The sequence below is a fragment of the Biomphalaria glabrata genome, chromosome 17 (genome assembly GCF_947242115.1).
Source record: "Biomphalaria glabrata chromosome 17, xgBioGlab47.1, whole genome shotgun sequence".
NCBI lineage: Eukaryota > Metazoa > Mollusca > Gastropoda > Planorbidae > Biomphalaria > Biomphalaria glabrata.
In genome coordinates this window covers 4,412,091-4,424,024 of record NC_074727.1, presented here as the reverse complement: position 1 = coordinate 4,424,024, position 11,934 = coordinate 4,412,091, and the positions used below count along the sequence as shown (strand labels likewise).

Below are 11,934 nucleotides of genomic sequence, written 5' to 3'. Positions count from 1 at the left end.
ACAATCTCCCAATCTTCCCCGCCCTCCGTACCCTTCCTAGACGACCACAATCACACCAACAGTTTTATCACCCACTTTTTGATTGTGATTGTAATTAGAGGGAGACATTGTTCGCGTGCTATTGAACAGTTGGTTATGTACGTACAGGCATAGGAAAGTCATTTTTAAAACCCACTAGGGCCACAACCACACCTCTCCACCGAACTCGGTTCTGAGCAGCTTTCTTCATCTGCTCCCATGTCATTCCAGTACCCTCAGCTTCACTGATGACTGACCTCTTCCAGGTTTGCTTGGGTCTGCCCACTTTCCTCTTTCCTTGTGGGTTCCAGTCAAGTGCCTGCCAGAAAAGATAACTACTATCGATTTGTGGGAGATAACTAGACAAAAGCCCATAGCCCAAGACATCACAAAACGAAAATGGAGCTGGATAGGAGCTGGATAGGACACACCCTGCAAAACCAGTATATTCTTCACTGTTCTCTAATTCATATGATGTGATCTTCAGAGGGTTGAATTCGCGCCAAGTAGATCGGGACAGTGCGATATGTGTTGAATTTATAGTCTTAAAAACTTCAAAAGATTTCTTTTAGATGACTAGTGATTTTCGGATTCCTCTACAGCCAGTGTGTTTTGAGAGTCGTTTGAAAAAGCATGTTACAAAAAGCTTATATATTGTATCTTACATCATCACGTATCCCTTATTCTGTTGAACCGTGCTTTACCGGCATTCTCCATTCTGTTTTTTTTTTTGCCTAGACTCGGCCTAGAGTATAAGATTTTCGGTGACAGGGGATCAATTATTTGATGTTGATTTCCCATCGCTTTCTATGTCTGCCTCGCCTAATTTTTCCTGGTACTGTTCCCTGGAGAAAGCCTTTGCGAGCCTTGAGGACCTTGTGATATGGCCATAATGTTGTAGTTTTCTTTTTTTTTTTCACAGTTGTCAGCAAGTCATTTGGGACACTATTGTTATTGCGTTTAGAATCTCTTCATTTGTGATTTGGATTTTGTAGGCGATACATAGAATCCTTCTATTTCTGTTTCCGGCAGACCCTTTGAAAAGGAACTTGACCTCTCTCTTCGCCCATCCCTTTTCAAAATACGGAAACCTAACCCTCCCCCACCACTCCTGTTCTCCTATTAATCGCGGATAACTCAGTAGTTTGAAGACTGTTAGAGTGGAGTAAGAGTGATTGTCCTTGTCCCGTGCACACCATTTATCGCGTCGTTTTGCCCCCCCCCCCCCCAAATCCGAGTGAAGCCCATTGGTTGAAATTTCAATTCATTTTCTGGCTCAAGGGTTCCTGAAAGTGACGTCACGCTCTATGGGTCCGAACAGTCATTGAGACCATTTGTTACTGGAGGCCTGAACACCGACCTGCAACGTCACAACAGGTCAGTACGGCGGGGCAACGAGCTATTGGTCTAAACTGCCCACAGGTTGTGACGTTGCAGGCCAGTGTTCAGGGCCTTCTGTGACGAGTGGCCTCGCTCTAACTCATATCACTATGAATGTTTAAATGTTCTATTGTTTTATTGTCGCGTAGTTCTCTCAGCGCTTCGCTCAGTTTCTCCACTTGGCTGTAGATCTAATGTCTTATGCGATACATTAAAGAAATGTTTACTTTTCTGGACGATGACAAGAGAAGAATTTTTGGAGGTGTAGATAGAAATTGGATGGACAATAACTATTCCATCTCGTCTTTCCCTTAAAATTTCGTCCTAGGAGTGCTTTGACAGTTCGCGCAATCAATCTGCCCCCCCCCCCCAATTTTCCCGGTCAGCAGCTTTTCTCAGCGGGATATCAAGAGAGAGGCCGGTCATTTCTTTTCCGTTTTACCATCCAGCTTCTCTTTGGACGACCCTTTCTTCGTGCTCCCTAGACTGTACCTTGACGAATGACTTTTGACAGTGAGTGATGACTTACAAATACGCAATCATCTTCTTTTTTGAAGGAACGTCTGTATCATATAAGATAAGATATGACCGAGCCAACTCATTTTTACAGACAGATTGTTTGTCAGAATCTTCATATTTATTGGAATTCTATTTATTAATAGTGACTTTTGTCTGGATGACTCCAATTGACCTCTGTTGTGAATGACTCCTTAATGTTTTGATTGCTGAGAATGACCTGTGTGTAATTTGTAAATAGAGAGCAATCAGCCCTGTAACTTGTAACAGAAGGCCACGTTGTTGACTTATATACTGCTTTGTCCAACGTCAGATGATTATTTTGTTGATAACCAATGTCATCTATCCCCTTTAAGTTGGTAAGTCCTCCCTTTCAGATCTTGCGATCTATGGGGCAGATAATGTTAAGGTCATCTGTTTCTTTGGCCAACGGTTAATGAGCAGGGTGTTATGTGGCCAGCACAACTACCAACCGACTTCACTTTCCCCAAACTTAGGTCAGGATCTGATTAGACTTGGGTGGGCTAAGGGGTGCCCTAAAAATCCCGAAAGTTGTTAAGTTAATGTTAATTTTTTTTCTTGGGATAAATCAAGGTTTATGATACATATTGTAGAGGCAGAGGCGGATTTAACGGAGGGCAGGCCTCCACAAGAAAAGGGCAAATTGGACAAACTAAACAACGTACTAAGAAGACTAAGCGACAATAGAACAATAAACATTTTTAGTGATATGAGTTACAGTGAGACTGTTCATTTTTGAAATGCTGGAACAATGAAAATTCTGAATATCGAGTAAATAATCTTATAAAATACAGAATTTACTTTAGAAGGTAACGTATTAATAATAATTAACTGCTTTCAGTTTCCTTTATTTTACATAACATTCTTAAAGTCCTTCCGGACACTTACAGCGCTTCTCCAGACCCCAGCTGACCGAAGAAGTCGTGAACGACATATCCTTTTAGTTCAGGGGGTGCCATACTTAAATGTTAAAACAGAATAACAAAATAAAAACCCCATGTAGATGTATTTAAGGTTCAATATTTTTTTTTTCAAACAATTTTTTAAACTCTCATGAAAATCGTATTTGTCTACAAGCTGTCTTCAGAAGGATTAATGGTTTTCATTAATGCGATGACATAGTTGTCCTTAATCTCGCCACCTAACTCTTTATCTGAAAGACCCTTGTATAGGCCTAAACTGTCCCTATTTTCCAAACGCAGCTCGTCTGATTGCGTTTCTTTTAAAACACGGTAATAACTCTCTCCTGGCATCTTGCTCTTCATTAGGGTAGTGACGATAAAATCGCCTTCAGCTCTGACAGGGTTATTGTCTTCACTAAACATTGTTTTAACAGTGTCACTATATGTAAAACCAAATATATCTTCAACGCCAGTCTTTCCATTTTCTGAAGCTTGACAAGTAATCTCTTTTAAGTGAGGCTTACATGTGTCTGCTAGACTTCTTGTATTTTGCTCCTCTTTTTCAACATCGAATAGATCTGTCTTTCGTTCTTTATGTTCAGGTTTACTTTTGGAGAGTACATTCTCAGAGTAACTTCCCTTATCGAAAGTTTGATCGGATATTTTCACCTCCCAAGAAGAAAACCTTAACGTAGGCTCCACAGGTAGGAAACAAGAGGATGAATTAAAACGCAAAGTCCCAATTGATGGAGCTCTTTTGCTCTTTTGTTTCTGCGACGTATGCGGGTCCTGTTCATTAATGTAGTCTTTTATACGTTGTAGTTTTGTGTAGCTTAAAGATTGTGCTAAGCTTTGATCTGACGAACTCAAGTAATATTTTTCACGTTTTTTGACACTCTCTTTCTGCTCAGCCTTGAGTAATCTTTGTGTTTCTCTCATTCTTTGCAGCTGTGAGACAGTCATACATTCATCAGACAAACTTGTCTCTGAGTCTTTAGAGCTTAATTTTTCTCCACATCCGGATGTCAGTTTATGTAGTGCTTTAGGCGATGAACTGAGGTGCTTCTCGTAATAAGAAACATATTTGAATGGTGGAAGCTTTTCATTTAGAAGGGTTTGAACCACATCCAAACGTGGGAGTTTCTCCTCAGCCGTATTTACGTTTTTCTCCTCTGATCTTGATAAACCTTCGTGATCGCTTGTGATAGTCTCGCTATCATTTAGGTGACTTTCATCTTTTTCTGTTTGTATTCCCGAGGAATTTTCTTCCGAAGTGTATTTCAAATCTGCAGTGTGAATCTTTGCTCCACTGCTGGCTTTCAATATCAATCTAGGTGGAACTGAAGGGGCATAACGATTCTTGTATTGATCTGTTGTTGCACTTGCCAAAACATTTTTTGAAAATCCCAAAGTGTTACCAGATTTTTCTACAATATAAGAGTAATGATTATCGATATCGTTTCGATGGCGCCAGAAAAATGCAGACATTGCAATGACGACGGAAACGAGGCTGATTGAAACCAATGCTGCTGCTATGTAGATAAAATACGTGGTGTTAGACTTGTCGCCTAACTGAACAACATTCTCATTGAAAGAATCGACAGATATTCTAAGCAAAGCATTTCTGGTATAGCAGCCAGAAACATCTTGAGCTGAACAAATACAGTAGGATCCAAGCGGAGATAAATTCTCATGAATTGTGAAATAAAGAAAATTAGAAAAATTGTGTGCTGTAAGGAATCTGGTTTCATTAAATAAAAAGCAGACGACACTGATGTTATTGACCAAAGGAACCCCGCCGTTAACTTGACACGTGATAGAAAGCTTAGCATCTCCTGGAATGACATTTATATGATTGATACCAATTCCTTCACCCAAACCAAACAAAGGATTGAAAGTTGGTGGAACAAATACATCTATGTTGGCAGTGTCATTTGAGAAACCTTCACGTTGACATCTAAGAGATTTATTTTGAATACGTGTGTCAACTTCTAATGTGTATTCCTGCATTGTGATATAGAGTACACCATCTAAGTGTGTCGGCGGCTTCTGCGGTATAACTTTAACATTGTCAACAAACAAGTTGAGCTTCACGTTCTGGGATGACGAAGTGGCCGAGCAGTAAACAGTCACATTCTTACTCGTATTAGGTGGACAAATGCTTATGCAATGTGGACTGTTGATGACAATTTGGGGAGACCACTTGAGAGTGACCTCTTGGACACGGCTTTGAGTGATATTCCCTCCTTCTTTAATGTCTAGCTCATAAGTATATAACATTCTCACATAATAAGTTGTTTGGTATCTGTCTTTGAACGTCAAGAAACCCCTGCAACTTATATCATAATAGCCAGGACAGGCAGGAGTTGGTGCTTTCACGTAATCTACAGGCACTTCCGGTTGAAACACGTTGGATTCATATCCCAATAGACATGTGACCTTAGGATACACTCTTTGGAAATCGCAGACGATGGATACGTCTGGCATAAATAGCTTGGCGCGGCAAGATGGAAGCGGAGTGAGGTCAAAGACTGGAAGTCTGCAGGCCATTAGGATCTCTGGTTCAGACAGAGGCCAAGTTTCGTAGACGACACCACAGGACATGACTGTATCTCTATCATCCTCTGTGACGTTTGAAATTGTCAAAACGCTGTCAAAGGTGTAAAATAATTTCAAGCTGTACTGTAACGTCAAGTTAACATGGTAGCGACATGTATTCTGAGTAGAGCAGGTGGAATTGAGGTAACAACGACCAAACTCTTCTTTGGTTCGATTCTCGATATTTTCTTGATTCCAAACGATAAACCTGAAATACAAATAATACCTGAAGTAGTAAAAAACAAAACAAAAAAAAAACAAAAAAAAAACAAAAAAACAAAAAAACAAGCAAAACATAAAAAAATCCTTAAAAAAAAAAAAAAGCTTAACTCTTTCTCTCAGTAATTATTTACCACATTCTGGTGGAATCAACGCTGGTATCGTCAGTTAGGAGGGAAAGAGTTAAAGGAGATTTAATCCGCCCTTAAAACTATATATATCGATAATGTATAAATTATTTCCCTTATTCGATATCAAACACAGTAATTAATTACCAAAAACTAATTGACTAATTGAGTATTTTTGTTCATTGATTCATGTTTTGTTTGGTGCAAGAAATAATTGTTTAAATTGTCAGCTTCTTCTTTTTCTTCTTCTAGCCAGCTTTTTCGCTGTTAAGCTGTCAGCTCTTTTGTAGACTGTGCCAAGGAAAAATAGTGTGCTGTTTTCTTCAGTTGTTCAGCACTGCCGTACAGGGTGTTGGTTATGTTGGGCTGGATTGGTAGTAGGGTCTGCCTAAGGTGGATTAGGTAGGGGCATTCAAAAAGGATATGGTTTACGGTTTCATATTACAAATATATGTCGTTACCGAAAGAGATGTTTTTCTATGAAAGTAGAAAAAAAAAACGTTACAGGTTGAATAAAGTTTATACATTTTTCGCACATAGAAATCTATTATAAATTTTAAAAAATCGTTAGTACCTTCCTTCATTGCTGGTCCTCCCGCTGCAATGTAGCTCGTAAGATTCCCCAACATTCGCTACTGGACAGTGGCGAAGAGTTGAAGTGTCGATTTCCTTAAGTAGTGTAGACAGTGTCAGGAAAATCAAATACAGTGTCATATTTGACCTGTAACCAAAACAGTTCATACAATATGAAATGTTATTGGTAGCAAAAGAGCAAACAGTAGTAGGTTAGGTAGGATATGCTAAGCCAGAGATTCTCAAACTTTTTCAGTTCAGGGACCACTTTACAAGAAATACGATATTAGCAGACCCGCGACGCAACCTGATCTGTCTGTCCAATAAACATATTTCTAAAACTGCTGGTATAATCAAAACATCCGATTTCGTGTTCGGTTTTTTCATTGCTCTGCGCTATTCGCAATACCATAATATAGGAAGGATTAAAAGCTTTTTCATTCACTGTTGTGGCATTGCTAATAATTCGTATCTTCTTATCTTATATAATACAGACGTTACGTCAAAAAAGAAGATGATTACGTCCTACGCGTCATGCATTTAGTCATGCATATTAACCAATGACTTAAATTCTGCCAGGTCACTTTGCTAGCTCAGGCAACCCATTCCATGCTTTAATAGCACTAATTATCTGCTGATTTGAATGCATGTTGTTATATGATTATAACATTAACGGCTTTGTCTTTTTATTCATTCAGATTCGTAACAAGATGACGCTTGAAACATTCGTTTGATAACACATTCAAACAACTAACACAAAGCGACTAATCACTGTCGCCCGCCTTTGTGCGGTATAAGTCCTAATTATGAATATTCAGGAGCATATTTACGTAATTTGCCTTACATGGTATGGCTTCTCATACGGCATCGTTCATTGCCACTATTTCCAACACCTTATGTTCTTCTTAAGATATCTGCTTACGCTTCAAATATTTTCCCCAAAAAACTAACGATTAGCTGGGCGGTCCGAGAACCACAATTTGAGAACCTATGTGCTAAATAATGAGTAGCGGAAAAGCGCTTTAACACTCAGCCACAGCGCCTCAACACAACTCCTTGGACTTAAACTTTACACACACACACACACGCACACAAATAATAATAAAAGATAATCAAATCGCCAAACGATCGCTTGTATCGCCTAAAAAAAAGGGGGGTTAAATAAAATAAAAAAATAAAAGAAAATTAAAGGAGTTCTAAATCTGAGGCTCATTGTGAGATACATTATATATATGAATCTAGTGAATTTCTTAAGGCAACTATAATATATATATATATATATATATATATATATATATATATATATATCGTCTATCACAGCGGTTCTCAGCCTTTTATGCTCGGCGACCCCTTTTTACAATCCCCCACTCTGCCGCGACCCCCCCCCCACGCATACACACACAGCAATAGAAGAATAGACAAAAATAATCAATTTTTTCAATGGTCTTTGGCGACCCCTGGCAAATCGTCAATCGACCCCCAAGGGGGTCGCGACCCACAGGTTGAGAACCCCTGGTCTATCTTCTTGTTACGTGAGCATCGTAGTGTAAATGTTTAGTGGTGCGAACGCGTGTTGAAAGGAGGGGAGAGAACCAAGATGGAGGAATAAAAACAATATAGTGCCTACAGTGTTAACTAAGATTAAATTATTTACAAACTATGATTGTATCGTTTTGGTGTTGGTATATCGCTATAGAGTCTGATTACATAAGACGTAACACACCTGTTTCCTTTAAATGACTCGGAGCTATCGTCTCAGATGAGGGATCCTAACCTGAATTACTGGCCGGTATAGGTTAGTCTACAGCAGCATTTCAAGCCATTTGCAGAGATCAAAACAATAAAGATAGACAAAGGCATAGCCCGCGATACCGAAATCTTCGCTCTCTGGTCATGGCCACATTCATATAAGCTTGCGAGTCTTTGACTCCAGAACTAGAGTGGAGAATCCAAGCAGTGGATTCGAAATGCTACACAAAGATTCTAGGTACGACATTCGAAGTCCGCATCTCAATCTAAGAGTTTAGAGACCGGGTTGTGGCAGCGGTTGGACCCCACGATGACCTGCTAGCTACTGTCACAAAACGAAAACTAAAACTTTACGGCCATACTACAATGTTTTCAAGGCTCGCAAAAACCTTCCTTCAGGGAACAATACCAGGAAAAAAAAGAAGCGGAGAAAGAGAAAGCGATTGGAAGACAAGTTAAAAGAATGGACTTGCCTGCCATTCAAAGAGGCAAAAGACAGAAAGGAATGGAGAAACACGATCCACAAATCTTGTGTGGTGCCCCAGTGGTCCAACATACTAAGGGATAGGTAAAGGTGAAGGTAATAATAATAAATATTACATTTTATATAGCGCTACTTTCATGCCTGAGCCAGCCAGGAAAACCAGTGACTTGGTAGAATTTAAATCATTGATAAACAAGTATGACTAGATTGACCTTGGACGTAATCATCTTCTTTCTTGAGTAACGTCTGTTTCTTATAAGTGGCTACATAAAGACGTTTTGATATTTTTATGTAACCTAAACATTTCCGAGCAAGGTTACAGCTCCAGTAACTCTATCCATCATTGACGTGATCAGTTACAACAGTTGGTTAAGATTTTACCAAAATTTAAATGCTGATTTTTTATCACATGAAGTCGTTTTCTCAAATATGTTTGATCATGGAACTACTCGAAGCCAATAAGCTATTCAATAAGTGCTAGCTGTTGCATACATACTCTCCAGCCTTGACTACTGCAACGCCGTGCTTGCAGGTATACCTGATGACAAAATAGCCAAGCTGCAACGTATTCAGAACAACGCCGCACGAATAGTTCTTAGAAAAGCAAGACGAGATTCAGCTGCTACGCTCTTGGAAACACTCCATTGACTTTCTGTGAAAGCGAGAATCGACTACAAGGTGGCCACACTTTGTCATCAGTGTATCTACAATTAAGAAATGCCCTTGTACCTTAGCGAACTGATTACTCCATATGTCCCTCTGAGAGCCCAGCAGAACTGATTACTCCATATGTCCCTCAGAGAGCCCTGCGCTCAATGGACTCAACGCTTTTAGTGGTGCCACGTTTCTCCCTCAAAAGTTACGGTCTGCGTTTTTTTCAGTACACGGACCAAAGGATTGGAACTCGCTCCCCATTGATCTCAGACAGACAACGTGCTACACTACTATCAAGAATAACAGTAAGACCTATCTGTTTAAAACTTTTTTAGATTAGTTTGTCATTTTAGCTCTCGTGTTTGTGTTTGTAATGTTATCACAGCGCCTTGAGCCTACATTTTGTTTGTTAACAGCGCTTTATAAATGCAATTATTATTATTACTACTATTATTATTATTATTATTATGTTAGAATCGAGAATCGAAAGGGTATTCATTCTCTGTCACTAAGGTTCACGAGACCTCGTCTTGATCAGACAACCCACGCAGCAACCGGCTTCTCACCTTTCTGAACCTCCCACTGACGAAACGTAGTAAACACCTTTGATGGAAACGATCGATATTTAATAACTTGTCATACATACAATCAGGGCTTTTTTGTGACGGTACGCACCAGTACTGCGTACCGGCACCTTTTTCTATGTGGGGAAAAAATTATTGCTTTTCTAGTATTTTAATGAGTTTTTTTTTTAATTAATTTATTAGTAGTTAAAAGTTAGGCAATCCATCACTTAGTACCGGTACATTTTTTTTTTACAAAAAAGCACTGCCTAAAATATACTTAGTGTAGAACACTAGTTAGAAACCGGTAAATGTGAAGGCGAGTTTGACTGGCAATATTTATTCTAATAAATAGTTAAGCTTGACGCCAACAGTAGTCAAAACTTTTGCTTTATCTGTCACTACATTCACTTGTTTAATATTGTTATTGTACTAGAAAAAAGAAGAGAGTATCTTACCGTCAAACTACCTGTCAATAGTGTCACGATAAACAAAATGATAAAAACTCTAGAAAGAAGCTGCAATAGAGCCCCACATAATAATGTTGTGTTTACTAACAATGACAAAAAAATGTGCTAGAAAAAAAAATGGATACTAACTAGATCTAGGCCTAATAAATTACAAAGCCTTGCTGGCAGAATGGGAAATCAAGCGGAGATTATACAACCAATATAAAGGTCCTGGCCAATACGAGACATAGTCTGCGGACAGGAAATTCCCTTATCTTTTTTGGCTTTAGCGAAACAGAAATTGTCATCAAGGTTGTCCCAGAAAAAGGTGCTCCATATATAGTACAGATAGATTGTAGAAGTATATTGAGTATTACACTTTTTACAAATCTTTTATCAACTCTCTCCGTCTGCCTGTCTGGTACACATTTTGTGCACATTTTTTTCTCCCACTTCCAGCTCTAGGAACAAGTTGAAACTTTGTAAAATTACTATTTGTCCCTCTAAACACGAAGCAATCAGTTAAATAATTAATGCTACAAAATTAAACGTGTTTAATAAATAAAAACGGAAATAAATGCTAGAGTTTTAAGATATTTGTATGAAATGTGTAGTTCTTTCCCTTATATATTTAAAGTATTTTTTTAAATATTTTTGTTCAATTATCCAAACAGTAAGATTACAAAATGATATACCCTCTGCCCCATACACACACCTGTACTAAAACAAACAAAAAAAAAAAAAAAGATCTTAGGCTTTACCATTAGGTCCCAAAAACAATGGGAGAGAAAGCATGTACTTTTTAAAGGCCTAGAGAAAGCGACGAAAAGACAACATAAGAGAATGGACGGGCCTGTCATTAAAAGAGAGGACAGTCGACCGATCATGTGTGGTTCCCCAAAAGGATTCAACAGGCTAAAGGGTAGGTGAAGGTGGTGAGCCTTTAACTCTTTAACACTTGAAGAAGAGTAAATGATGACGGCTTGCTCCGCGAGGCTGATTACACTTTCTTTTAGAAAGGAAAAGCACAGGATGTGACGTGAGTGCATGGTGTAGGCTTTGCCGTCAAGACACAGTCTACTTCCCACAATAGTCCCTCCTGTTGGTGGCTCGGAAAAGCTACTAAGCATAAGTATGATGACCTACATCTGGAAAAGTCAGTCTAATTACTGCCTATGCCCCCACACTATGTTCGCTTCAGGAGGACAATGACAAGTTCTACGAAGTCCTCCAGGAAGCCAGTGAGATTATTCCTATTCGGTATAAGACAGTGTGAATCATTGACCATTTATTTGGAACTTTGTTTGTGTAGGTTCAATCACCTACCCCCAATTTTTTTTTTATTTGCACTGCCTGATAGAAGATGAAGCACAATAAAAATTGCTTTCATTTAGAGTTATTTTTTTTAAACTTCCAAAAAAACAAACTAACTTTACGTGTATAGGCTGGTTATTGTTTAAAAGTTCTGGATCTACCGCTGTAAAGTATAGTAGGAAAAACATACCCAAAGAAAGGTTTTCAAGTGTTTTTACTTAAGGTGCACGTCTGTTCATTAGAGATGATAAGATCATGATGTAGATCCAACATTTCGCAACTATTTTGGGTAAAGTCTATGCGCATATAAGAGATTGTTTCATTTCCAGGAACGGCCTGCAGGACGATTGTAGAATGTCTAGGCTT

The 11,934-nt window shown here is 38.8% G+C and overlaps 1 protein-coding gene across 1 annotated transcript; it reads right to left on the bottom strand.

The window, feature by feature from the left end:
* Positions 1–2,935: 2,935 nt before the first annotated feature.
* On the bottom strand, positions 2,936–10,553 carry LOC106065963 (uncharacterized). Its single transcript, XM_056015034.1, has 3 exons — positions 10,264–10,553; positions 6,357–6,503; positions 2,936–5,643 (listed from the first exon to the last, which is right to left on the bottom strand). The coding sequence occupies exons 2-3, from the start codon at positions 6,494–6,496 to the stop codon at positions 3,006–3,008; spliced, it is 2,778 nt and encodes a 925-aa protein (XP_055871009.1). The 5' UTR covers positions 6,497–6,503; positions 10,264–10,553; the 3' UTR covers positions 2,936–3,005.
* Between the last annotated feature and the right edge of the window lie 1,381 nt (positions 10,554–11,934).